Raw genomic sequence first — 26272 nt, 5'->3', positions numbered from 1 at the left:
GCTTCCACAAATCCTGGCCAGAACAGCTAGTGGTGAAGGCTTCTGGGAGTTGTAGTCCAAGAACATATGGTTGGGAACCACTGAGCTAAATATGTGCTGTCACCTGTCTGTGAATCCCTTCAGGTTATCGGCTGAGCTGTTCTGATGCCCCCGAATCTACACGATTTATCAGTAGCCTAGGACCGACAGTCCATCTAGCCACCTTGGGTGCTTTTAAGGAGAAAGGTGGGGTAAAAATATTTTAAACAAACGAACAAATAAATAAATATAGTTCTGCATAAGGAAAAACAGCTGGAGAAGGTTCTGTGCAAGGAGGATGGAGTAGGGGAGTAAAAGATCGGAGAAAGTCTGGATTCCACATGTTTGCTCAAAAGAACAAACCAAGTCTTAACTTGCGGATCTCAAGTTATGTATATTTGTAAATGTCTGCTTAGCCTTTCGTAGCTTTAAGGATCTGTTTGTTTTCTTTGGATATTTTTCAAATAAGTTGTGTTTTTTTTTCCTTTTTAAGTTAAGGGATGTTAGTCAACAATGGGTGTGACAAGACGGACAAGAATCTCTCTAAAATGAGGTTCTCAGCATGTCAGCTTCCTTGTCACACAACTGGTTTTGCATGGGCGTGGCAAGCTTACAGTTGTGTGTAAAACACACAACATTCTCTCCACGGATTGTATGCTCTTGTTAAGAACAAACTTCTACCAATAGGTGTAGTCTAAATTTGCTGTCCAGGTGCCTTTACCAAGGACAACCGGCCAAGTTTATGCTCATGTAAACAGTGTGTGGACTACACAAAGACAGAGAGAGAATTGTATTTCATATTTTTAATCCAGATTTCCACCCGGTTCTATTCCTTTGTGCACAGTAGGTTTTCTGGAATGTTTCTCCTTTCTCTGCCATCAAACCTTGCGCTGAAGCTGGTTCCTTATCACGCCTTAGCATCAACTGTAGTGTTATGGCTTGGCAAAATCACATGTGTATTATTGTTCGACGCGTAACAGCCGCGTGTCATCTGCCTGCCTGTCTTGCAATTTGCCTTGATGCTGCTGTAATTGAGGTTTCTGGACCGGGTGAAACAGACTAGGATCAAAACATGCCGTGGTCATTCAGATACAGGAGACCGGCATGAAATTTCCAACTGTGATGCGTGTCTAGAGCATGCTTCTTAAACCTCATCCTGCACGGTAGCCCACCGTAGAGGTATGGGTCCTAGCCTGTAGTCAGGGCTCCCAGCTATATTCTGAATCACCTGTTAAAATCCAGCTTCTGAAACCGGCCATCCTCAAAGATTACAGCCAGAAACGATTCTGCCAATTTTCTATACCAAATATAGAATACCTTTGTTTACATTTGCTTAGCCATGCCTGGTTTGATTCTGTTTCCAAAGGGCCTTCAAGAGTTCCTGCATCTGCAAGGTGCATTTATTGTAAGGGTGGGGGAGCATCTCCCCCCTTGCCCCCCATCTTTTTTTGGGGGGGGTACCAACATAGCTGCCCTGTTAAGCAAAAACTGACCGCTCACCAGCAGAGATCAAAAGAATAATGGATTTGCTGGGCCTTGCTGATCAAGATAAACTGAGATCCGGCTGCAACTCTTTTCACAGTTTGTCTAAGGATCTGAACTCTAGAAAGGAACTTTTCTGCTTTCACAATGTGCCTCTGTTAACTGTTACAGCATTCATCTGGAATAAAACATGTTGTATTTACCCAATTTAAACCTCATTTGATGTCCGCGCTGTCCTGATAATGGGTTTGTGGGCAAGGAATATGAGAAGCCCCATCGTACTCCTCTATCTAGTTCTGGTTTGTCTATAGCGTAACCATAATTTTGACTGGCAGCAGCACCTCTCCCGAGTATGGGATCAGAGTTTTCCCCACCCCTACCTGGAGGTGCTGTAGAATCAAACTTGGGATAGTCGGCATACAAAGCAAAGTGTCCTGTAATCCTAGGATATAGGTCTTGCCCCTAAAAATTAAGACTGTAGTCCTCATATTTCTGAATAATCATCTTGCTCACAGAGTGTATCTACGTGGCATAGTTCTAGCAAAGTTATAAAGCGATGCCATTTTAATGACATGGCTCTGCCCTAGGGAATCCTGGCATTTGTAGTATCTTGGTTAATATTCTTTACTGTAATTTGTTGAGTAGACAAAACCTCCAAAGCATGGAATTTTAACTCTGCCACCAAGGGCTTATTTAAATTATTGATTAACCCCACGATATGCATAGGAGTGTTGTTGTTTTTTGTAGCAAGGTAAGTCACATGGTGTGTGATTTGCTTTCTACACAAACTCCAAATCCTAGTAGTATTCCATACAATGGAGCCATGACCACTAAACGTGGGATTGATCGGCTCAATATATCGTTCAGACACCATTTCCTTGCAGCCGGACTGAAGAGAGAACTCCGTCTCACCCAGAAGATCTGGTTTTTTAAGGCCTGGTCCAAAACAAGCCACGATTGTTTCAGGATTAGCCACTGCAAAGTAAATCCCTCAGATCTGGTTCGTTAAAAACTCAAAAGTTTTTTTAAAAAAAGAAAGTTGGGTTGATGTTGGGAAAATATTCTGCCTCTCTGGTCTCAGGAGATGCGCTCTGACCTGGAAAGCTGAAAGCGCCTTTTGTCCACCGCTGGGAAAAGTAAAAGAAGCTTGGAAACCGTTCTGCTTTTGCGTGGCGACCCATTTCTCCTGTATGAAACCAGCGTTCCTGGGGGCACTGGCCAGTATCTAGAGCCTGGAGGGGAGGGGAGGCCGTTTTGGTGTCCAGCACAGCTTTTCTGTCTGGCCATGGCCAGTGGCCCCCAGTCTGTGACTCACCCGCTGGGCTGGCGCCAGAGAACTCCTCGCCCGGCCAAAGGAAACTTTTGCATTCCTTTCTCCAGCCAAAAAGAACAGGCAGTACCAAAGCTGCTCAGAACAAGCAATCCCACAGCAGGAGTGGGACTGGAACAACCCATCTCTGACCCAGCCCCACTGATAATGTTCCTCGTTCCCCTCAACCAGGGTCCCCCCACTCGGTGTTTGCAGTCCTAACTCCTCCATGTGTCACTGGTGGGTGGAACTGGCTCGTGCTTTATGGGATGCCTTGCAGCGGCACAACGGAGGGCCAAAACCAGAGGTTCAGGGAAATGCGTCTTTCCTGCTCTTAACTACATTTCTTTCCAGCAAGGAGACTTCCTTTGTTATGTATACCTCAGTAATTAGACACGCAAAGGAAGTTGTTGTTAACGTCCAAGAGGTAAATTCTGATGGCGCTTTTTAAAAAATGATTTTCACAACTGCACCCTTTTTGCGTTTGAGAGAGCACCACTTCTAGAGATGGAATCCACATTTTTTCCATTTTGACTGAGAGAAAAGACCACTTTAAAGAGAGAAGTTAAACTCTTCTGTTAAATGTTAGGAAAACAGAAACTCTAAAAAGCTAATTTTAAAATATGCATCTACCAAAAATAAAATATGTAAAAAAATAAGTAACCCTTATAACCTCTTAATATTCTGTCTGCTCACTTATACTTAGGTTATTCTTTTCTGGTTCACTTTTTTTCTCCCTGCTTCCCAGCTCTGAACCCAGGAATTCTCAAAAGGTTTTTCTGGGTTAAGTTGACCGGAGGAAAATTGTTTTACTCCTCCGTTGGCCAGCTGAAGAGCTATTTCCGGGCCAAAAACTCCCATTGATATAAATCTCCAGATGTCCCAAAAGCATGCAGCAAAAATCAGATCAAATTTCCTACACCAGAGTGTGGATTTTTTTTTTTTGAATCCCACGGCCAATATTCTGGGAGTTGCAGTCCAAAAAAGGTCCAAGTTGGTCCTCGCATCACAGACGTGGGAGGCAGGATGTGCGCTAGATCAGGGCTGTGCCAAGAATGCTTCAGAGTCGCTGGCAAAGAGGTGGGTGAGCAGAAGCGTCTAGGCAGGAAAAGGGGTAAATGATTCTTAGAAAGAGAGGGAGACCCACAAAGCCAGGAACACAATTTCGTTGTGTGAACAGCAGCCAGCTGCTTTTCAGCCACCTCCCACACAACCTGTGGATTAGCTCCTCTCACGCCTCGTCATTGTCCAGCAGGTAGTAAGTTTTGGAAGGCCACCGGTTCTGAGTCCTTGAGAAGGCCAACAGGGTAGAGGGTGCTGGATGCTGACACAAGCAGACGTCCTGGGTTGCAAAATCTGTTAAAAGCAAAACAAAACAAAACTAGGGATCCCAAATCTGCCTGCCAAGCAGTGTAATAATTTATGTTAGGAAAGAGGCCCAGAATAAACTCACAGGGCTGTTGTGCAAACACACAAAAGGCAACACCAGCATTCTGAATATTTCAAAACATAATCAAACACAGAGAAATCACAAAATGTCTTTGGAAGTCTCTTTCCGCTCATCTTCTCGCCTGACCTGGCTAAACACAGCTGCACACCCCTTTCGGCAGCTAGACAGACAGAGTTTGGAAAAGTTACTTTTTTTTAGACCCCCATCGGCCAGCTTGCCTGCAGGGCCACGGTCCCACAATTCTGGGAAACGGGAGTCCAGAAATGTTACTTTCTGAAACTCTGTGCGTCCACCTCATGGGCATCGGTATCCTGATCATTTATTGCACAATCTGCTCGTGTTTTACCCTTGAGTGTGTGCATAAAAATAAAAAGCTACAGTATAGAAAGGACATCAGGACTGCCTTTACGACATGCAGAAAAAGAGACATCAGAAAAAGACACTGCTGCAGAGATTAATCCTGACTTCAGGCGCAGAGGGGGGTCCTGCACCTCCCAAACTGGCAGATAGATGATGCAGCATGAAAGCAATGAGAAACATCCGTTGGCTTTAGAAAGTCTGTGAAAACAGTGAGCAGCTGATCCGTTGCCCAGGGCTGGAAAAACAAAATTACAGCCCTCCAGAGCCTCTGCCAGACCCACCCAGAGCCCAGCCCTTCCGAAAGACTGGAGTGAGCCTGCTGCCCCCTTGCGGCAGCAGAGAGGCCCGTGGGAGGGATTTTTATAAGCTGACTGTCAATCTAATCCAGCACTAGCCAGTCATTCCCTCCCATTCAAAGAGAGCCCCGCCTCTCTGCTGAGTGCTCTTTTCCCCTCTCTTTAGTCTGTTGAAAGTCGGCCAGTGGGCTGTTGATCTGTTCACAATGGTTAAGCACTGAAACTTGTTTTTTTTTTAATCTGTTGTCCTAGAAATGAGTGATTGAGACCTCAAGAGCCAGTTCATAAGAAAGGGGTGGACTCTGGGGTAGTTGTTGCTATTCTCCTCTGTACTTCTACTGCATAGCAAAGGGATTTTACTGCTTGGTTTATACCAGGGATGTCCCCCCTGTGGTCCTCCAGATGTTCTTAGACTACAACTCCCATCAGTGTAAGTTTTGGAGAGGGATCATTGTGTGTCCCTTCACTGTATGCATGTGAGTCACAATATTTCCAAACAAAAAAGGGTACATTTTCTTGTGTGCCTATAATGTCGCCATCATCCCACAATGGATTGTATTCTGCGGCTGCTTCCACACCTGTCTTATCACACCTTAAAGGCTTTCCCCCCCTGTCCTTATTCCCTTATTCGTGAACAGCACAAACTAAGGAACTCAGCAGGACTTATTCCTAGGTTAAGCTCAGTTGTGATCTGCAACTGTCTTTCCTAATGTGGTTTTCAGCACCTAGAAAGTGTTGTGTGGTTTAGCAAAAAAAAATTTCGGGGGTTGCCTCATGAATTTAGACATCCTTCCTCTCCCACTATCTTGCCACCTTAAGTCAGTATTGTAGCTGCCTCTGCTCCAGCCACAACCGTTGTCGAAAACAACAGGGTTTTTTAAAATCTCACACGAGACCCACAACATCTTAGCGTTCACTGGAGTACCGGAAGTTTCGGTTGACTATGACCTTCTCTACCCTCTATGGGTTGAAAGCCCTTCTTCACCAGCCGGAAGTTGCCTCGGAGGCGGCGCGCCTGCCTCTCCCAAAATGGCGGCGGCGGCGGAAGTGTCCTTCCCGCGCCCCACTTCCGCTTCCGCTTCCGCCCCCTCTTCTCTTTCTCGTGGCCCAAGATGGCGGCGCCGGCGTCGGGAGGTCCTGAGGGGACGTCTTCGTTCCTCGGCTTCGGCCCCAATTCCCGCGACCCGGGCCGGCCCAAGTCGCGGCGTGTGGGCGGCCAAGGGGCCAGGAACCGCAAGAAAGGCTGGAAGCGGTGGCGGGGGCCCGAGGCCCAGCTCGGCCGGGACCTGGGAGACTGGCTGGAGGAGGCGTCGTCCGAGCTGAGGCAGTTGGGGTGAGGAGAGAAGGGAAGGGAGGCCGGCCGGCCCCTCAGGCAGACCCTTTACCGAGCCGGTATTGGGCAGGTTTCCTCCAGGAAGCTGAACCTTGGGCCTCCAGATGTTCTTGGACTACAACTCCCAGAAGCCTTCACCACCACCTCTGCTGGCCAGGATTTCTGGGAGTTGAAGTCCAAGAACATGTGGAGGCCCAAGGTTGGGGAACCACTGATATAAAGTACATACCAGGCTTTATTAGAACTTTAGCATCTCGTTTGGTCTCTACCAGCTTCGACGTGTATGTATCGTATAATTTATATTATGCTTAGTTCCTGAAGGTTTCTACTGATACTTGTCAAGCGTGAAGCTCTTTAGATCAGAATAAAGTCTGCGTTGTTAATATTTTTATACGGCTTGAGACTCGGCCTCCTGTTTTTCCGTTTTGCCACCAGTGGATGAACCAGTTCCCTGGGCTTTGTCTCATCCTGACCTGCCTCACGGATTTAGCTGGCACGCAAGAGGCCTCAGGAGGACGTGGCTGGGCTCTGGAGAGGTGGTGGAGAAGGGAGGAATAGTAGCTGGGGATAAAGTCAAAGCCAGGGTTGAGGGCCTTGTATCCAGGGGCCAGCCGTGGAATTGCTGGAAGTTGGAGACATGGGGTATGCTATAGCAGTGGTCCCCAACCTTGGGCCTCCAGATGTTCTTGGACTTCAACTCCTAGAAATCTTGGTCAGCAGAGGTGGTGGTGAAGGCTTCTGGGAGTTGTAGTCCAAGAACATCTGGAGGCCCACGGTTGGGGACCACTGTGCTATAGGATACATCAAAGGGATGTACTGGATAGCTCGGTGATCTAGGTCTCCGGCTATGGAGCCAGAGGTTGGGACTTTGATTCCTCCCCCCCCCCGCCACTGTGCCTCCGGCAAGTAGAACCAGCCTCAGTAGCCTTGGGCAAGCTGCACAGTTTGAGAGCTGCCCCCAGAAGAAAGGAGAGGTTAGACTACTTTTGAGTATTCTCTGCCTGCAAACCCCTGAAAAAAGGGTCACCAAAAGTCAGAATTGACTTGATGTCATGTGGTGATGAAATCAGAACCCTAATAGAGATAACGTGTGTGTGTACATGTTAATCAACTGTTTATGCTTTTTAGTTACATTTTTTGGGGTATAAGAGCTATACATGGATTTTGAAGTACATGAGGGTCCTCCCCCCCATTCCCAGCATTGTTGAAAGAAAAAGTGTACAATATATGAATTTAGGAAGGGGCTATATACTGAGTCAGATCGTTGGCCCATCTATCTTAGTTTTTGTCAACTCCAGCTGACAGCAATGGCTGTCATGGCTTTCAGGCAGGACCCTTTACCTGGTCGTCTCCTTGTGCAGTCTTCCAGTCAACTCCTGACTTCCTCTCCTTCTGACATCAGATGAGGTTAGTGTGTTCAGAGTCCTAAGGAGAGTATATTTTGGGTCTAGAAGGAGAAGGTTTGGGATTAGAGCATATTGTAGTTGACCTAAATTAGGATGGTCTTGTTGGGAAGGAAAGCAGGTAATTACATCGATCTTTGGAGGCAGCAGAAGGGGGCAGGGTTCAGGCTAAGGGCTCCAATGGTGGTTTGAGGACTGGAGAACATTTCAGGGTTCGTTCAGAATTAACGGGCTCCCTTTCTTCTTCAGAGAACCAGTGTCAGAGAAACCAAATGAAAGCCTCTTCTTTGTAGACGTCAGCAGCGAAGAGAAAGGTAAGGTGTGGCAAATAAGAAGGCAGAGTTACTCTTGGTTGGATCTGAATTCCCAGAGAAATGGGAGCCTTAAGTGGACGTCAGGAGTGGGATTGGTCACTTCCCATTTTGGGTGGTCCAGATTGTTCACTGTGCCATCCCGATGAACTCTGCGCTTGTATTTTTCTCTCAGGCCAAAAACAGAAGCGTGCCAAAGATAAACCCTTGAGGATTGACTTAATTCTACAGCCAGATTCTAAAGTGCCTCCACCCAAAAAGTGAGTTGTTGCTTCTTTTCCTTGAGGTGGGGCAAAATTCTTAACCTCTCTGGTACTTAGGATATCTCACCCTCCTGGGTGTGAACCTCTGGATTTGCTTTTTTGTGATGCAGGAAAGGGGAAAGGGGACGGAATGATCTGGTGCAAGTGTTCCCCAGGCCTAGCTTGAGCTAGCCCTTCCCTTTGTCTCCTTCAGTGTCCTTGCGCATCAGGTCCCCAATGGCAAGAAGCTGAAGAGGAAACAGCAGTTATGGCAGAAGCTGGGAGAGAGAGGGCTGCTGCCCCGCAAAGAGCGCCTCCTTCAGGAGAGATTAAAGAGGACACCAGCAGTGAATGCCAGCACCACAGAAACAGATGCCGGCATGAACCCCTCAAGGGGGTTTTATGATATTTGGTCAGACTCAAGTAAGTCAAGATGTGAGAGAAGCTCATACCTAGAATTTTGGATGTTCTGCTTAAAAGCCCTAGGAAGAGAAGGAGGTCTTGTGAATTGTCATTGAGCAGGAGGCATTTTCGTTGTCCTTGTTCTGAGAAGGGTGCGGTGGGTTGGTTCTTTGGCGAGGATGAGTTCTTTGTCAAGTCTCGGTGGGTTAAAGTGGCTTTGTTATCACATTACTAAATGCAAGGGTGTGGGCACACAAGCCAAAGAAGCGTTGCAAGGAATAAGACTTGTTTGAAACATAATAATAATCTTAGAACGGCAGAGCTGGAAGGGGTCCCGGGGGTCACTGAGTCTAGCACCTGTCCAGGAAGCTCCTTGGGGGAGGGGGAATCGAACTCCCAACCTCTGGGTCTGCAGCCAGAGATACCTCAACCTGTGAGCTGTCCAACGCTTCCTCTGCAAAGCCGAGTGCTTCTGATGCCCCCACTTTGTCAAAATGACGGTCCAACTTGCATTTCCCCAGGTACCTTCCCTGCTGTTGAAGGAAGAGGAACTGCTTCTCTTCCAGGCTCCTGGGGATAATGCTAGAAACCAGCAGTCAGAGTGGCAGAGTGTATATTGTGGTGTTGCCCCCTCGGTCCCCACCCTCTGTTGCCCTCTTTTCTACAGCACACTTTGTTGTTTCCAGCTTCCCCAATTTTTGATGTAACTTCTTTTGAAGTGTGTGGAAATGGCTTCACAGATCCAGCCCCTCGATCTGAACTATGTCGTTTTGGCCTTTCTTTAATGGGTGCGAGCCTGCGTTTTTTTCTGCTTTCTTCCTGTATTAAAAACTGTCTTCTGGATCCTGCTTTTTCGTGCTGCTTGGGGTGCACGGGAACTGTTTTCAGATGGCATGATTTAAATGGATGCCTTAAAGCAGGCGTGTGAGATGTTATGCTGTTTTGCTTTGGAATGTGTTTTTTTAGCAGTTTAATCTAGATACAATTGTCCCACAAAGGATCTGCTTGCCGAGATTCTTCTAGCATAGAATGACATGTTTCCTAGTTTGCTCCAAGAGACAGTGGTTTCTTCAGGTTTGATGTTTGAGTTGTGGGCAAAACATCCAGTTGTCCTTCACGTTGACCGATGACCATCACCTCAGTGACTCCCCTGGCTGGAAAGGATGGGGTTTGTAACGTGACCCATTTTTAGGGGGGGAACCAAAAATGATAGCCATATGGTTCTTTACACAAATGCGAAAGTACAAGAGCCAGTACTTTTATTTGGACCACTAAAAATCAGACTTTTAATGCAAGCTTTTGTGAATAAAATTCACTTCCTGTGGAATAGAGTAGAAAAATTATGGATCAAAGTCTTTCATGACAGAAACCCTCTGGACATGCTGCTTGTTACTTAAATTGAGCTGAAAGCTGGTTTCCACTACGTTGGGGGTGGGTGGGTGTTTCTAAGCACACACCCACCCACCCCAGTGCCATTTGGTTGGAATTTTCTACTCAGGCTCGAAGGTAGGAATGAGTTGATTTTCAGAGCACCAGGTTGGAGAAGGCTGGTCTGAGTCAGAGGCTTGGTGAATATTTTTAGTGTTTCGCCAGGAGAAGTCAGCACTCATTCAGTCGCTCATAGGAGCTGGGGACACACAAACACCCACACACAACATCTACACTGTCGATATTGGAGCGTTTTGTATCTGACTCTTGTGCGGATTTCTGAAGGCACAAGAAGAGGGTCTTAAGAGCTGTGAATCATGGATCCTCCCACCAGCTTCAGTTGTGGGGAAAGGGGCGATGGAGGCTAGCAAGCCAGTCACCAGGCTTTGTGTGAGCTGGGAAACGGAGCAGACGGTGTGGGGGACAAGGAAAAGCCTCTACCGCCCTAAGCAGAGGCCCATCTGGTGCTGCAGGATTCTCTCTGACCTGGTAGGGAATCCCTCCCACGTAGGCTGCTTTCTGAGGGAGTCCTGGCTCCAAAGAGGATCAGGTGGGGCCACGATCATCTCCTGCCCAGCTACCTCTTCTTCTGCAGGGGTGGCCGTTGGCACCCTCCTGCTGGCCCTTCCGGGGGTGGCTCTTTCCTTTCCTCCCGCGGAGTTCTCTTTATCCCTTTCGGTTGCCTTGTCTTTTCCCCCCTTCCACACCCAATCCCCTGGGGCCAAGGGTTCAAGGCTAATCTCGGTGTCTTAGAATCACCACCTGACCTTCCTCGGGGCCGCGTTCCGGTTCAGGTGGGCAACGGAAACGTGACAGCTCTCCCACGCTTTCTGGTTCCAGTCCTTGTTACCCTTTGTGGTGTTTGCCACCGGCAGCCTTGCGGAAACAAAAGCAGAACGGCAAAGCAGGGGCCGCCGTGGGTGACGGGAGGGATTGTGATCCTGCCACTCCAGAAAGAGCTAAGCCCCCCCCCCCCAATCCTCTTGCTTGTAGTGGTGCCGGCTTTCCCTTCCTTTTTCTGAGCTGTGTTTTAAGCCACAAATTTAGGGAAGCCCCCCACTCCCCAGGGAACATACTGTCACTTCGGAAAGATTAGGACCAGTACTTAAAACTCTTCCATATCCCTCAGTCAAGGTGATTAGTGCGCTAAGGAGAGAGATTTCTCCTCCATCATCCCTTCAGGGTTAGCCTGTGGAGGAGCAGGAGAATCTCACCCTGTGCTGATTGTGAGAACTTGGAGAAGCAAGTAGTGGTATTTTTAGTTAAATCTTATCAGGTGCATAGTTGGAAAAGGCATAGTGGTGGGTTCTCATTCCAATTAATTCTACTAGAGTGTGTATCATGCTATTGGGCTGTATGCAAGCTAAATGAAAAAATAAAATAGAAGAGTTTCAATCTGGTCATTTACTATTCCTAGATGTTTAAGACTTACGCGAGACTCTTATTATAAGAGGCTGAGATTCTGTTTTCCTTGATTGTCAAAAGGCCATAACGGGTTGCATTATTCTAAGAGCTCAAGATAGTTAACGGTTTGTTAGCAAATAATGTGTTTTTCTTTTGTCTGGCTCCCAAAGCCCAATCCAAATAAACATTGTATATCTCACTCAGAAGAAGCACAGACGGGGGGCTTGAGCAGTTCTCCTTATATTCTTTTTTCTTTCCTCTCTTCCTTTCTGATCTTCTAAGATCCACTCGATCAAGCCTTAGTAGGGAAGGATACCTGGTTCCTGGAACAGACCAAAAAACAGCCAGTAAAGGTGAGTTGAAGGGTCTGTGGGTGAACAGGAGGGAAGCGGGAGGAGAGCTGCTTCTGTTGGTGGTGGAAACCGGTTTAGTCTTCACTGTCTTTCTTTTCTTTTTGCAGCGTCCAGAGAGGCTGAAGAAGACACCATCCCAGCTGCCAGCCGTGGAAGTCATCTCGCCAGGAGGGTCTTACAACCCTAGTTTCCAATCCCACCAGGTATTTGTGAGGTTTGTTGCAGTAGGCAGCGCTATACTTCCCCCCCCCCCCAGTGTGAATATAGTTGTATTTTTGGATGTGCTTTCAATTTATTCCAAAAAGAAGCAACAGAGGTGATTATATTGACTTCTCTCAAGTATCCGGAAGGATGTCTTGACTTGAAATTCTTGTGCAGTCTCTGGCAAGCTTTCCTTTGGACTTTGCAAAGAGAAGGGGGGAATTCTTTGGTAAATCTGGCATTTTTTTTAAGAGCCCTGGAAAAGTTGTATAAAGGAGAAGAGGGTGTTCAGTAAGCCAGCTTTTCCCATTCCTCACACCCTCTCTTTCTCCCCCCTCTTCCCAATCTTTGTGCAGTCACTGCTTCTCCAAGCCCATGAAATTGAGCTGAAGCGACAGAAGATGGAGGAAAAATTGGACCGCCAGCTGAAATTTCCCACCGTAGATGAAGCCCCCACTCAGGTGAGCGCTTTGCCCACAAAGGGGAGAAAGGGAACAGGGAATAGAGAGGGCCAAGAAGCTGCCCGGAGCCCAGGAAGAGAAGACAACAAGGACCTTTCCATTGAAGGTTGCACCCACTTCCCACAAATAAGTGAGAGGCTATAGGAAGGAGGAGGGGTCTGGGAAAAAATAGTCTTTCCCTTAAAGAAACAACAATACATCTGCTCTTAACTGTGTTAAGAATAGGCAGCGAGAGCTCTGTTTTAACACTTTTGGGGTAGGATTGGTTGACCGATCCATTGCCTCCTTCAACCTGGTCCCTTCCAGGTGCCTCGGGCAGCCGCTCCCTCTCTCACAAGGGCCAGGCTGACGGGGACAGGTGGGAGTTCTCAGCCCGAAGGTCTCAAATGGCAACAGGCTGAGGAAAGCTGAGCCAGCCTGTTTGCAGAGCCTTCCGGAGAGTCCTCGCTGAAGCCCTGCGGTTCAGCCAGCCTTTCTGTGCTCACCGTAACCACTTTCCTGCGCTCGCCTTAGAGGAACGTCAGTGAATTCCTAGGGATGTGTATTGACTCAGCCATCAGAGTCGATTGCCGTGGCTTCTTTGGGTCCATCGTGTTCGAATGAGAATTGTAGAGTGTCTGCCCTAGCCACTCCTCCCCTTTCACCCCAGGAGTAACGCTGATAAATTTCTAAGGAACGCAGCTAAGCAACCCATAGAGTTAGGTGAACATGCGTATAATTCTTATAAACGTCTCTCATTCCTTCCGAGCGTCTGTCCTAGAAAGTGGTGAGGTGTGACATCTCAGCCTGCGAGATCAACCAGTGGCCTATCATGGCGGGTAGGGGAAGAGGGAGGGGTTCAGCACCTTCGCTCTTCCCCAAAAGTTCCTCTTTGGGTTGATGAAAACCAGGAAGAGCGAGACCTGCCTTGCCTTTTTTCCATTCGCAAACGAGCCACTCCTGGCGCACTCCTCTCCCAGAGGCTTGACCAGGGGAGGTGGTATATTTAGCCTACTAAGAGGCCTGAGCACTTCCAGGCTGTATCGGTTTAAGGGGATGTGCTGGCCGGTGCGAAGTGATCACTAATCCTTCCCAGAGGTGCCAAGGCCTGGCATGTGGGGTAGCAGCAGCTTCCCACCTGCAGGGGAAGTCCACATCCTGCCTAGCATCTCAGCCCAGAGCCTCACAAGGTTAAGGTTGATCCATTGGAAGATGTGGTACGTCTCGGCCTGCCAGCATCCAAAAGGCAGCTCTGTGCTCTAGGGACAAGGCGGTAGAGGTAATTTGGGTGGCGTTGTGCCCCCCCCTCCTGCCCAGAGTGGTGTGGCTTTGGAGTTGAGGGCACTTTGCCCTTTTCTGGTGCCATGCGGTGGCAGGATCTCCGTTCAGTGGCTGCCAGCGGGGTTTGGCCTGGTGTTGCTGCAAAACGGCCTTGTGCAAACCTCATCTAGTTCCCACTTGCCCCTTAGGAGAAGCTTGGCATGCTGACCAGAGGGCACCGGGTGGAATAAAAAAGTGGGAAGGAGCCCTTGCTTGTACCTGGGCACACTCTGCAGATTTAAAATGGCCTTCTCTGCCGTGGAGGCATTCCAGGTTGTTTGGACTGTCACGCTCATCATCCCCAGCCTGGAGGGTCACCACCTGAAGAGAATGTGGCCTCAATGAGGCCAGCCTGTATATTTCCCCCTTTTTTCCTACCTTTGTCCCCCCCCCCAATTTGCAGGAGACTGTGTTCCAGGAGCAGTGTGAGGGACTCTTGGAGGAGGAAGAGGAGGCTGATGGGGAGCAGCAGCAGCAACAGCAGGAAAGCCTGTCGAAGCCCCAGGAAAGAGAAGAGCAGGCAGGCGCTGCCTCTCCCCCTCACAGTTCCCAGGCGGCGGCAGCAACAGCAGAAAAGAAGACAGAGCGGCAAAGAAAGAAGGAGAAGGAGGCCAAACGGCTGGTGAGTTTTCCCCTCCGGTGGAGAGGATCTTGGTTGGACCTCCGTCTAGCACATACCTGTCGGTCTCGGAAGTGTCTCCCTGTTTCATCTGACTGGGTGTCTCAATAAAAGCCCCCTCCCCTCCAGGCCCCCTCATCTTTCTGGGACTTCTGCCCTTACCTAGGGTTTTGTGGTGCCGAGACAGTTTTTTTTGGGGGGGGAAGTGGTCTCTGCTCCAGGCAGAATTCTCCCCTGCAGTGTTTTCACGGGGTGCCGTTTTCCTTGACGGTGACTCGGGCTTCGAAGAACGGCGGAGGCCTCCGTCTCCTTCCCAGCAGCGTGGGGTGACCCGGACATGTTCGGTGGAAGTGAAAGAGAGGGTGGCCCTGGCTCCAAGCGGGAATGCCTTGGTTTTCCTGCAACTGTCGAAATAACAGCACAGGTTTAATGCTTCAGACTGCTCGGAGAGCCAAGGGGGAAAAAATACTGTGTGTGTGTGGATCCTTAGCCAGGCTGGTGTCTTGCCTCCGTTGTGGATGCAGGAGGCCAAAGCTAGGAGAAACCCGGAATTTGGCAAGAGCCATGATCTGATCTTTGAGCAGAGGCGAGGTTTCTGCGTTAGACTGCTTGGCTTCTGGAACTCTTAGCCACTTGACCGTGTTGGTTTCTGTAACTCGGCGCCTAGAGCCTCTTCCATGTGTGGCGATAGCGCCAGCCTCTGCCCCATGACTTTGGTCTGGAGATGAAGATGGCTGAACAGCCGTCCCCGCAGAGATTCACGGCAGAAGGAATCGTGACTCGTTTTCCCACAGCTAACTGTAAACGAGATCTGGGCCTGACCGCGAGCCGATGGGAGGGCGAAAGGACTCAGGAACGAGCGCAGGGTTCGTTTTCTCAAGAAGGGAAAAATTAAAGTTTCTAGAAAATCAGTTTTTCTGGTGAAATTCTTGAATTTTAAAATTTTGTAGGCTTTGTTTAAGGCCTCTCTCTTAGGCCACTGCCAACAACCTTTGGAAAGGACAAGGTTGTGATATAAATTAAAAATGGTGTCAGAATTTCTTGAGAAAATTACAGGAGCTTGAGCAGAGAGCAGTTTAAGCAGGTTTCCTTGTGCCTCAAGGCAGGGCTTAGTTGTCTTTGGGAGCAGCTTCTCCTACCCCTTCGCTTGCAGAACCAGAATAAAATGCAAACAAAAAATAATATGCAGTCTGTTGTGCTGGGTTTGTGAGACCAAACTCCTCCTTGGTGTAAAATTTGGATTCTCTTGGCACAGAGTAGCAGCTGTGTCAGCGTGCAGAGGCTCGTCTCTGCGTGCATACGTCGTCCCATAGCCTTGTTTTCTTTCGTGTGTGTGCGCGCACATAGGCCTCTGTCTGTGGTACTCCCGTGTTGATACCTAAGCCCCTGCCATGGCCCGGCTCTCGCTGAGCTGCCCTTGAGAAGACACTGGGATTGGGGCTGATTTCTGGGCGGCCTGCCAAGGCAAGTTTGATTATCCTCCGCCAGGGCTGCTGCGGTTCGTGAACAACGCACGGCCATCTGGCTGAGCCTCTCCACTGCCATCTGCTCTCAGCATGGGCGACGCGGACGCAAGGAGAGCGCCAGCCGACAGACTCCCCTATCTGGAGAGAGAAAGAGAGAGAAAGGCCCAGTTATTTCATCCTGGCAAAGGCAAAGGGGGCGGTCCTCAGCGGAAGAGGGTGCCGGGATTTGAACGGAGAGAAGGGACGAGACCCGCTCTGCCACCCCGTCTTCCTCTTTGCACACAGAGAGCCCGGGAACGGAGCGAGAAGGCGGCGCGGTTGCGGCGGCAGGAGCTTTTCCAGCTGCGGTCGCTCCGACTGCAGGTGAAGCAGCGGGAGGCGGAACTGCAGCGCCGGAAAGAGGCCCGGGAGGCCAAGCGATTGGCCGAAGCCGACAAGCCCAAGCGACTCGGCCGACTGAAGTAAGAGGGCCGTTGGGGGTCGAGCCGGGCAGGCTCAGAGGCGGGAGCCTTGCCGAGACGCCTCCGCCGAGAGGCAACCCAGAGCCCCAGGCCCTTGGGGACGGGAGAGAGCACCGGCGTCCTGTCGGGTGTCTTCGGTCTCTAAACCGGTGCTTCTGTTCTTCCTTTGCACGGCAGGTATGAGGATCCTGACCTGGACGTGCAGCTGAGCTCCGAACTGGCCGAGTCCTTGAGGACGCTGAAGGTGAGTGGGTGCTCGCCTCCCACGGCCTGCGATTGGCAAAACAGATGTCTGGTGCAGATGAGGGCTGTCCCGAAGGTGGTCTCCACTGTTGCTTTTGGTCATCCTCTCGAGCCTCCTGCAGCCCAGCTTCCTCTGTCCTTTCTCTGTGGCCCCCTTGGTGTGTTCTCGGGTCAGCCTCTGCTCCGGAGCCAGCCTTCCTGAAAGGCCTGCTTGGATCAGGCACCCACTGCTTGTCTGAGAGGTCCGGCAGCCTAGCCTACTTGTCATTTTAGGTGGGGAGAGGCATGGGGCCTGTGAGGGTGGGGCGGTGGTCATGTAATATCCCCAGTGGGAGGACCACCAGCTCGGGGTGGGAGTGGGCGAGGATCTGTTTTTCCTTGAGCCTTCCTGACTTTGGTGTCCAATGATGAGACCCATCCTTGCGCTCGGAGGATTTGCAGCAGTCTTTGCTGGGAATGTGAAGGTCACCAGGGGCTCCCTGGGCCGGCCGAGCAGGCGAGGACCGGGGAGCTGAGGCACCCAGCCCCTTCCTCTCCCCCTTTTCTGGCACAGATGCCCACCTCCCCATGTCCAGGAGTGCCCTCCGGCCTTGGACCTAAAACTGGCTGCTGGGGGGCAGGGGTGGGGGAAAACCTTAGTTACCTCTCTTCCAAACCTCCATGTTCTCTGGGTTTGCATCCTGCGGTCTCGTAGCCCACCCCTGCCGCCAGCTTGTCTTCAGGTGGACCCTCATTCTGCTCCTGGGGACCCAAACTCAAACCTCATTCCTTCTCTCAATCACCGCTTTGGTTTCATTCTCTTCATCTCGGGTTTCATCGTTGCTTCTGGCAGCTGTCTTAACATTAAGGAATGTGCGCGGTAGCATAAGTTATCCTTACCCCAGGAAGTTTTCAGCAGCAGCAACATCCCTTCGGTCAAAAGCCTGCAGGCCATTTCCTTTGGAATTCACACCACAGGGAGAGTCGCAAGCTGAGCCTGGTGGAGATAACGGCCGTATCGTTGATTTTCAAAACCTGTTACTCTGCCGGTAGTGCCTGCAGGGTGTTTTTTTTTTTTTTGGCCGACCTCTGGCTTCAGTAGTCCAGAGAGAGATTGTGTCAGTTCCAAAGCTAACCATCTCAGTAGCCACCTATTGCTCTTTTGTGTAGCAGAGAATCCTACAAGTGATTATGTGAAGGCGAAACACTTCCTTTCATCTCTCTGTTCTTCCTTCTGATTTTTTTCTTTGGGAGACCATGCTTGTAGAAGTTCCTGGCAGGGAAGTTGTCTTAATCTGTCGAAGCAGAACAAACAAACAAACCCAAAGACCCTCATGGCACCCAAAAGATGAATAGGTATTATTTGGCAGAAGCTAAAGCTTTGGCCAGGTACAGTTTGTTAGCCTGTAAGGAGCCACAAACTCCTTTTGGAAGGAGGTTCGCATCTTTTGCACCTACCACCAAGGCCGTCTGCTTCTTTCCCACCCCAAAGTGGGAGCAGAAGGGGAGCGTGACTAGATTGTTCTGTCCCGTGGTGTCTTTTCAACAGTCCTACAGCTGGGAACTTAAGTTGAAGTGGTGCATCGCCAGCCTGTGAGCTCTCCAGGCCCCGGAGATGGGCCTTTCCCGAAGCAGCCAACCTCCCACCCTGTTGCTCCCTCCCTCCCTAGGCTTCATGACACCTTGGCTCCACAGCTCATGAAAATCACTCCCAGCCCAGGAGAGCAGGCGGGGGGAGGCAACGGATGTGCTGGAGGAGCTGATGTGTGAAAAGTTGCGCTCCCAGCACCCTGCAGAGTTTGTGCTGGAGGTGTGAGTACAGAGGAGGGAGGGAGGGAGGCTGAGCTGTTCCGCCCCCCCCCCAACCCTTTCGCTGCAGAGGAGCAGGAGTGAGCCTTGGCTCCCTAAGGAGAGAAAATGTAGCCGGATGTTCCATGGAAAACGATTTAGGTTTTCGGCAGTCTGTTGTAGCACTTTTCATAGGTGGTTGTCGAGAAGCTTGGACGTTTCGTTGATGCCTGTCTCCAAGACCTAGGATGATATTGTTGTCATGTGAGGGGAAGATAAAGGAGAAATGCCCTGTGATAAAGTGGCCCATGATAAACTTGCCCTGCATTGCAGAAAGACGATGTGGAATCTTCCTTCCCCTCCCATAATGGTTTTGTCATTCTTCTCGGGGCTGGGGGTGCTCCCTTCCCACTCCACAGGTCACCCCATGAAACAGGGACCCTGGTTCCACCCCCCCCAGGGTACTGTATTTAGGAAGGGTGAGGAGGTGGTGGAGGGGCTCTGTGACTACTTGCACAGCTGCATATTCCTGAAGGTGGATCCAGACCAGTGTGATGGGATAATAGGGAGAACTGCTTAAATTATTCCTTCCTAGAAGCCGTGGGTTCTGCCCAGCGTGTTTCCCTCTCTGCTTGCCTGCAGGGTAGCATCTTGTTAGATAGGAAGCCCTATCAGTAACTGAGTGTCCCTCGTTGGTCTGTGGGCAGAGCCTAAGCCCGGAAGGTTTCAGGGTCCTTGCGAAAGACGGCAGCGGGAATGCTCTTCACCCGTGGCAAAGAGTGGTGGGGACACACACACCCCAGGCACCAGCAAGGCCCAAGAAAAGGGTGCTTGCGTGGGAAGCTTTGGCAGGAATAAATCCCTTGCACTTAATACGCGGACACACAAACACACACCCTTTTTCATGTGGTGCTTTTGTTCCTTCCTCCCCAGCCTGAAGGCAGCATCTTGCGAGACCGCTTCAAGAGCTTACAGAAGCGTAACCTGATAGAGCCAAGAGAGCGCGCCAAGTGAGTGAGAGGGCCGTGCGCCCCTTCGCACAACCGCCAGTCGCTGGGACACCATCTTTTCCTCTTCTGTCAATGGCTGGGGCGGCCGGGGGGGGGAGTTTTTGCCGAAAGCCCGCTGCTTCTCTTTCTGAATGAGGCCCGGATCAGAAGGAAACGAGCCAGAGGGGTGACCCAGGCGGAGAGAAAAACAGAGGCCCTCTTCCAGGATTGCACGAAGGGACTGAACCGCCAGGCTAGAAGTGCTTGGGTGGCACCCTCTGGTCCCAAATCCGTTCTTGTTGCCCTCGAGACCCAACAGGGAAGGGAGTATAGTTCCCTCCATGAGTGACTTTTGAGTCTCCAGGGATGGATGCTCATAGAACAGGCCCTCCTGGGAATGCTAATTTCCCCTTTCCCATTTTCTGATATATTTGTGCAAAAATGAGGCGATGGGAATGTGGACAGGTTTCGTGACGAGGAATGAATTTGGATGATCGCAACAAGGATTGGCGTCATCTCTTGTAAGAGGCAGGAAAGCTGAATGCAAAGCAAGGTTTTGGAACCTTTTAAAGCTTGAGAGTCAAATTCGGCTTCAGAGGGGCTCACGAGGCCACGTCAAAGGCGAAAGGGTTGGGGCCCAAGGGCCAGCCTGTCTGAGCCCTCAATTCTGACTCCCTTAGTAGACACGTTTCAACCCATTGAGGTTGAGATAGGAAGAGAGAGAGAGAGAGAGATTGATGCACACGCAAGGATTTCTGTGTGTGAACAGGCCAAATCAGAGAACCTTCTAATATTTTCACAGAAACTGAAAATTCTGTGCAGCTCTTGGGTGATGAAATTAAATCACAAGTTTAAGGGTTGAGTCTCTAAGAAATCATACGAGTGAAAAGCTTGCCTTTCTCATGAAGGCTCTTTAGATCCTGAACCTCAAGGGACCTGATGAGAGCAAAACCTTGGCGCGAAGGTGATCTCTTGGCCTCGGAGTCACACACTCTTGCTGGCCCTCGTGGGCTGTCGGCAGATATTCGTGCTTAAAGACACTTCTGTTTCTTTTAATTGATTCTTCCACAGGATGTAAACCAGAGGTAGGCGTCTTTTAAAGATTCTGTGCTCTTCTTTTCAGATTCAAGAGGAAATACCGTCTGAAATACGTTGAAAAACGTGCCTTCCGGGAGATCACGTAAGTCGCCATCGTGCGAGGGGAGTTGCTGAGCATTGGCTGAATAGAACTGTTTAAACTACTTTGGGTTTTGACTCCCTGCCTCAGTTCATCATTGTTGTTCTCTCTCTCTCTCTTCTCTCTCCTGTCCCTTCCTCTTTTCTCTTCCTGCAGGTTATAGAGCATCCCGGGAACTCATCCTGTCCCCTCATGTTTCATTAAAACACCATTGATAACCCCAAGATCTGCACCTTTGTTCCTGGTTTTTGTTTGTTTTTGTTCTGTTTCGTTTTCTACTTTTTCCCCACCAGTTGGTCTTGAGAATCTGCGCACAATCAAGGTCGTCGCCCCACTTCTTAATTCGGAGAGGGAAACCCCTTCCGTAGCTCACTTCAACCCACAGCCGGCCCTTCTGTTCTAAGTCTGTGTTCACTTGGGTCTACGCCGAGTAATTCCAAAATCCCCGTTAGTATCGTGGCTTTGCAGCCAACTCAGAGGGTCACCCAAAGGATGCCACCTTCTGAGATCTTCGATCTGTCTGTCGGACAGGATGTTGCACAAAACACAGGGGGAGCAGGAGGTTGACTTGATGTGAAAGTCGTGCGGAATGGGAGAAAGGGGGAAGCCCCTGCAGATGGTCAAATTAGACAGAAGCAGGCGATGGCTTCAGGTGATAGCTGGAGTCGCCTCTAGGACTACAAAATTTGGATCCTTCCATTCCCTTCTGTGTTACTCCTGAAGATGACTTTGCATCACCCAACTTTGGTTTAGGCCAAGCAATGAACCAAGGAGAGGTTTTACGCTTGCGGATTTGCGAGGGTGTGTGCGCAGGCCCCTTATGTCTCCAGGAAGGGAGTTCAAGGGTGGGCAAAGGGTGTCATTGAGGTAGCAGGAGTTTTTTCTCCAACCCCAGCTCTGTTGACCCAAGAAAAATAGGGGCCCAATTCCCACACTTAAAGTGGCCGTTCACCCTTAGGCCACAGCTCCCCTGCTCAGTGTAACGCTCCCCACTACTCGTTTTTAAAATAAAACTGTAAGAAGACATCTAGATTTTTGACCGTCTGTGCAACTGCCTGTATGTCTCAAGGGAAGGAAGCGATTCCTTGAACTTCTCCATGCAACTACTAGAAGCTAGGGAGGGGCCTATAAATGTCCATCGCTGTAACACAAAGTCCTCCAGATTCAGAACTGGATGCTGAGAAGGGATGGGCCACTCCCATCCTTTTGTCTTAAATTCTGTCTCTCTTAGATCAGACCTTCGCTTTCTCGAGAGGGCTGGTCCGAGCGTTAAAATCCCACAGAGCTTTTATAGCAGAGCCAGGCTGGGAGCAGAAGCCTCTATGCTTGACGGTCCGTAATGTCTAGGTGTTTTGGGAGCCGGGTCAACGAGAGTGATGGCCTTCTTGCGCTTGGCCCTGGCCTGATTTCAGTGTCCGACGCTGGATTAAGATAGACCCGCCGTATAACCCAGCCGAGGCAGTTTTAAGCCTCCAGAGGTTGGTTGTGGGTGAATTTGTCATTACCAAGAAGGCAGATGCCATTCTGCTTGTACCCAAATCGTCACCCCCCAATGCTTTCTCCGGCTCGTTTCCATCACTATACTAGCGTGAGACTTGGGAGTTTTATCTTGACAGTAAACCCTAAATCCTCCCCCTGCTGGGTTTTGTCCTGCTGGTGGTTCCTTCCTCGTCTTTTCCTTCCTCCAGCATCCTTTCAAGTATTAAAATTCAGCTGGGAACATCCCCTCCTGCCTAGAGGGGGGGAAAAAGAGCTTACAACACCCCCACTTCCTGTGCCTGCAAGCTCCTGGATTTGTCTTCTGAATCCTTGGCTCATCCCGGTGGCTCTTCTCGCCCTCCGTTCCCCTCCAGCCGCCTGCTCAAGTTGTCAACATCCATTAAGGAGCTCCCATCTCAGGTGTCTCCGCTCCCCCACTTTGCGACAAACTGCCAGCAGCCCTGACCGCTCGGTCGCGGGGGGGGGGGGGGCGAGTCTTCCACGACGTTGCGGGTCTATTGTGTGTTTTCCCCCCTCGAGGCCCTTTGAGGCATAGATGCATTTTGGTAGCAAAAATATGGGTCACCCGTGGGCTTTTTGTGGGGAAAGCAGCTCAGCTGGTTCTCCGTCTCCTTGCCAGCTGCCAGACAAGGTGGCTTTAGGTGGGCCTTCGCCTTTCGTGCCTCGCTGCCACCTTGGGGGGGGTGGGGGCTTTACTTGTGATGAGTGAAACGGCACCACTGGGATGTCACACGCCCGGCTGAACAACAGCTGTCTCCTTCCCCCTCTGCCCACTCCCTGCAAAAAGTCTTGTTTCGCCGTCCTTGGATGTTGCCTCGCCAATCACAGCTTCGAAATCCTCCCTGGAAAAAGTTGGGAGCCGTTCTGTTTTTAAAAGGACACGGCCCAGTTTACATCCGTGTTCCCGGCGCACCTGTGACCTCTTTTGATGCTAAGGAAATGGGCCACCTGAGCCTCACCTGTGACCTACTGCCCTGGAATCATCATCCTTCCTGCCATCTCCCTGCTATTCCTCTGGGCCACCAGGTGCCTGTTTTGATGAGCTGGTGCACAAGCACCGCCACCACCCCCGGCAGCACAAAGCAGTTTTTGCACACCCACGTAGACGCCTGTTTTTGCCATGTGACGCAGATGTTTCTTGTGAATTGAAACGGGGCTCCCTCTTTGCTCCAAGGTGGTGCCACGTGATCGGATCCTGTCATACCTCATGCAAAGGCTCTTCTGCCCTGAGGCTGGGGAGAAAGGAGAGATGGCTAGAAGCAGACCTATTTGAGCGATGTCACGGGCAGCATCCGGTTTGTTGATAACGTCTGTCTCTCGGCTACCTTTGCTTCGTTTTTCATACTGTCTTGGGAGTTTCTGTTAGGGAATTTGGTAGCATCATCATCTTCCTTCTCATCTCAGAACTGGAAAAGCTAGATGCCAGCGAATCGGTAGGCATGGAGATTCTTCCCTTAGCACTATCGCAAAGGGAGAAACAGAATTGGACCAGTTCTTCTTTGTATTATATCCCTATTCCTTTTTTTTTCTCCGTAAAAGGAGGAAGAGCCTTAGAGGCAGGGATCCAGTGTGACCAAGGTGATCCAGCAACTCTATTAAAGGGATCCGTTTTACCCATGCACTTGATCATGAAACAGGCAGAGGGGGGCTGCTCTTGGAACATCTCGCCTCAAAAACACCAGTATAGGATCCCTGTAAGTTGGAACCAACTTGTTGACCGATAACTGCAACGACTCTTTGAGGGACTGGCGCAGGAGCTGAACGAACCATTCCAGTTTTCTGGTGGTTTGAATTGAGGAGATTTTTTTTACCTGGGGCCCAGCGCTTCTCATGGGCATCCGCTGACCAAAAAAGATGTTTAGCCCTGCCTTTGGGACTGGTGCAGAGTGTTTGCATTGCCAGGCTTAACCCATAGCCCTTCCCTCACACAGCTGGGAACGAACGGTGGGTAGGATTTTAAGTCAGGGCTGTGAAATTGGAAAGATCTTTCTAACGAGGAACCCAGCATTGGCTGGGGAGGGTGTAGTTGGATGGAAGAGGAGACCATGTCCCCCCCCACACACACACTCTACATGTCTCTCAAACAGATAGCAAGCTTTCCTCTCCTCTCCCATTAGCTGAGTATGATGAAGAGAGAAAGCGCTGGAGGTGTTAAAGAAAAAAAGGGCACAGAGGCGCAGTGCACACCTTTAGACCCTCTTTTTTTTTCCTTCCCAGCTGCCTCCTTCAAGCAAGGACTGGTCCCCCCACCTCAGCCTCCCGAGACGGTGCTGCTAACTCAGGTCTCAGAGGCACATAGCAGCTTCCATGCATAATTCACAATAGTTAATGCAGTTCTGCCGCCATGTGCCTGCTTTCTTCTCACCCTCCCTTCCCTGCATCTGGGAGTAAAAATAGCAACAGATCCCCAGCCAAGAATAGCGCCAAACTTCATTTAGTTCTGCCCCAGGAACAAGAGATGGAGGGAGAGCATGACAGGTGCCCCCCCCACCCATTCCAGGGCCACCTGGAAAGATAGTTGCGCATGGGAAACATTGGGTGCCCACAGCTACAGTATGTATTGTTCTACTTCTCATGGGTTTGTGTGCGGATGGAGGGGGACCATTGCAAGTTGGTCTCAACAGCACCAGACCTCCGGGCAATGAAATGCCTCTTATCCTTGCACACAGAAAGCTGGCGTATTAGCGGTAAAGCAGATTTAGAACTTGTTTCCTTGATGCGTTCATTCTCACTTTGCAGAGCAAGTGGGGGTGCTGATTCTGTCTACGCACCGATGCACATGTATGCATTGGAGGTACAATGGTTCTGGCGTCTGCTCTGGCTTTTCATCCGAACGTTAAAGGCTAAAGGGGTAGGACTTGGTATGTCAGAAATCTGCTCTCAAGTTTAGACTTAAACTTAGGACAAATCCGGCATCCTGCCAACACTGGAGCGTCTACTATGTGTAGGTCTTTCTTGCACACACACACACTCTCCGTCTTAAGCAGAAGCTGCTCTTTGAAGTGTGCAATCCAGACAGTTTAAACACCTGCCTTGGGAAAGTGTTGGAAGATTGGTTCTCAGCTTTCATCCTTCCAGATGTTTTCTGTTCAGCTCCTAGAATCCCTCACCTTTGACCTTCCCAGATGGAGCTTCTGGGAACTGAACATCTAAAACATCTGGAGAACCGGTGGAGGAGAAGAAAACCCAGAGAATGTGGCTTACTTCTGGGTTTCAACATTTGCTCACTGTTGCTGAGCGTGGAGGTAAGTATCAAGATCCCGTGTAAGGCTAATGGTAGCTTTGCAACACAGAAAGCTGGTGCCTGCTTGCGTGTTCATAACAGTGCCTCTGTGTGCGATCCCCTAGTGGAATATGGATAGGCAGTCATTCAGCAGCAGCACCTCGTATTCCTGCAACAGGGATGAAGGAGAAGCCGGAAAGCTGAGCCTTTCTCAAGTTGTCGGCATCCTCACTGGCTGTGATCGTCTGTCTTAGCCATCTGCTCAGGCAGGAAACATTCATTGCTTGCTTTTATGGTGTGAAGGTTTCCTTGGCAAACAATTTGATGGCAACAAAGCTGGAAAGAACCTCAAGGGTCATTGGCTCTGACTCCCTGCTCGCAGAGGAAACCCCAGACAGCTAAAGCGTCCCTACCAGGTGCCCATCCAAACTGTGTTGAAAAATATAATCAAAGCGAGTCCACAGTCCAACGCAGCCCACTATCAAGCCACCATTCCCATCAGGAAATTCCTTCCGTCACAGTCTCCGTTCAGATTATTTGAACCTTTTGGTTTGAGTCAAGAGCAACAGGAAACAAGCCTGCTCCACTTTCTGTGTTTCCCATAACATGGCCCCTTCCACCTAGAATGTCATCTAGGGAGCTTCAGACCCACAAGGGCTGCTTTTCACCATTCCGTGTCTTTGTGTGGAAAGCGCTGCATTTGGGGCAGGGCCAAAGTCTAGGTAAGAAGGGTTGTGGGGTGTGTAAATGGCAACCCATCTGCAAACTTGGATCTTTCCCCTTTTATTGAATCTGGGAGCTCGAACCTCCTTTGTTGTTTAGTCATTAAGTCGTATCCGACTCTTCGTGACCCCATGGGCCAGAGCACACTGGCCCCTCCGGTCTTCCACTGCCTCCCAGAGTTGGGTCAAATTCATGTTGGTCGCTTCGGTGACACCGTCCAGCCATCTTGTCCTCTGTCGTCCCCTTCTCCCGTCCCCTTCTCCTCTTGCCTTCACACTTTCCCAACATCAGGGTCTTTTCCAAGGAGTCTTCTCTTCTCATGAGATGGCCGAAGTATTGGAGCCTCAGCTTC

The 26272-nt window shown here is 50.1% G+C and overlaps 1 protein-coding gene across 1 annotated transcript; it reads left to right on the top strand.

The window, feature by feature from the left end:
* Window positions 1-5997: 5997 nt before the first annotated feature.
* Window positions 5998-20698, top strand: NOP53 (NOP53 ribosome biogenesis factor). Its single transcript, XM_020787203.3, has 13 exons — window positions 5998-6248; window positions 7901-7965; window positions 8138-8222; window positions 8419-8627; window positions 11721-11791; window positions 11899-11994; window positions 12349-12453; window positions 14156-14374; window positions 16123-16298; window positions 16476-16542; window positions 19242-19318; window positions 20421-20477; window positions 20631-20698. Exons 1-13 carry the CDS (start codon window positions 6028-6030, stop codon window positions 20635-20637), a joined length of 1455 nt encoding a protein of 484 aa, XP_020642862.3. The 5' UTR covers window positions 5998-6027; the 3' UTR covers window positions 20638-20698.
* Window positions 20699-26272: the final 5574 nt, after the last annotated feature.

This window comes from Pogona vitticeps, chromosome 9 (assembly GCF_051106095.1).
Source record: "Pogona vitticeps strain Pit_001003342236 chromosome 9, PviZW2.1, whole genome shotgun sequence".
NCBI lineage: Eukaryota > Metazoa > Chordata > Lepidosauria > Squamata > Agamidae > Pogona > Pogona vitticeps.
The sequence above is the reverse complement of the archived record's forward strand: the minus strand, read 5'-3'. Positions and strand labels throughout refer to the sequence as shown.

Excerpts from the sequence above, each read along its gene's own strand:
- NOP53 (XM_020787203.3), top strand. The coding sequence starts at position 6,028 with ATGGCGGCGCCGGCGTCGGGAGGTCCTGAGGGGACGTCTTCGTTCCTC. Across the intron at positions 11,995-12,348 it reads CTAGTTTCCAATCCCACCAG|TCACTGCTTCTCCAAGCCCA; the intron begins GTATTTGTGAGG and ends ATCTTTGTGCAG. Across the intron at positions 12,454-14,155 it reads TAGATGAAGCCCCCACTCAG|GAGACTGTGTTCCAGGAGCA; the intron begins GTGAGCGCTTTG and ends CCCAATTTGCAG.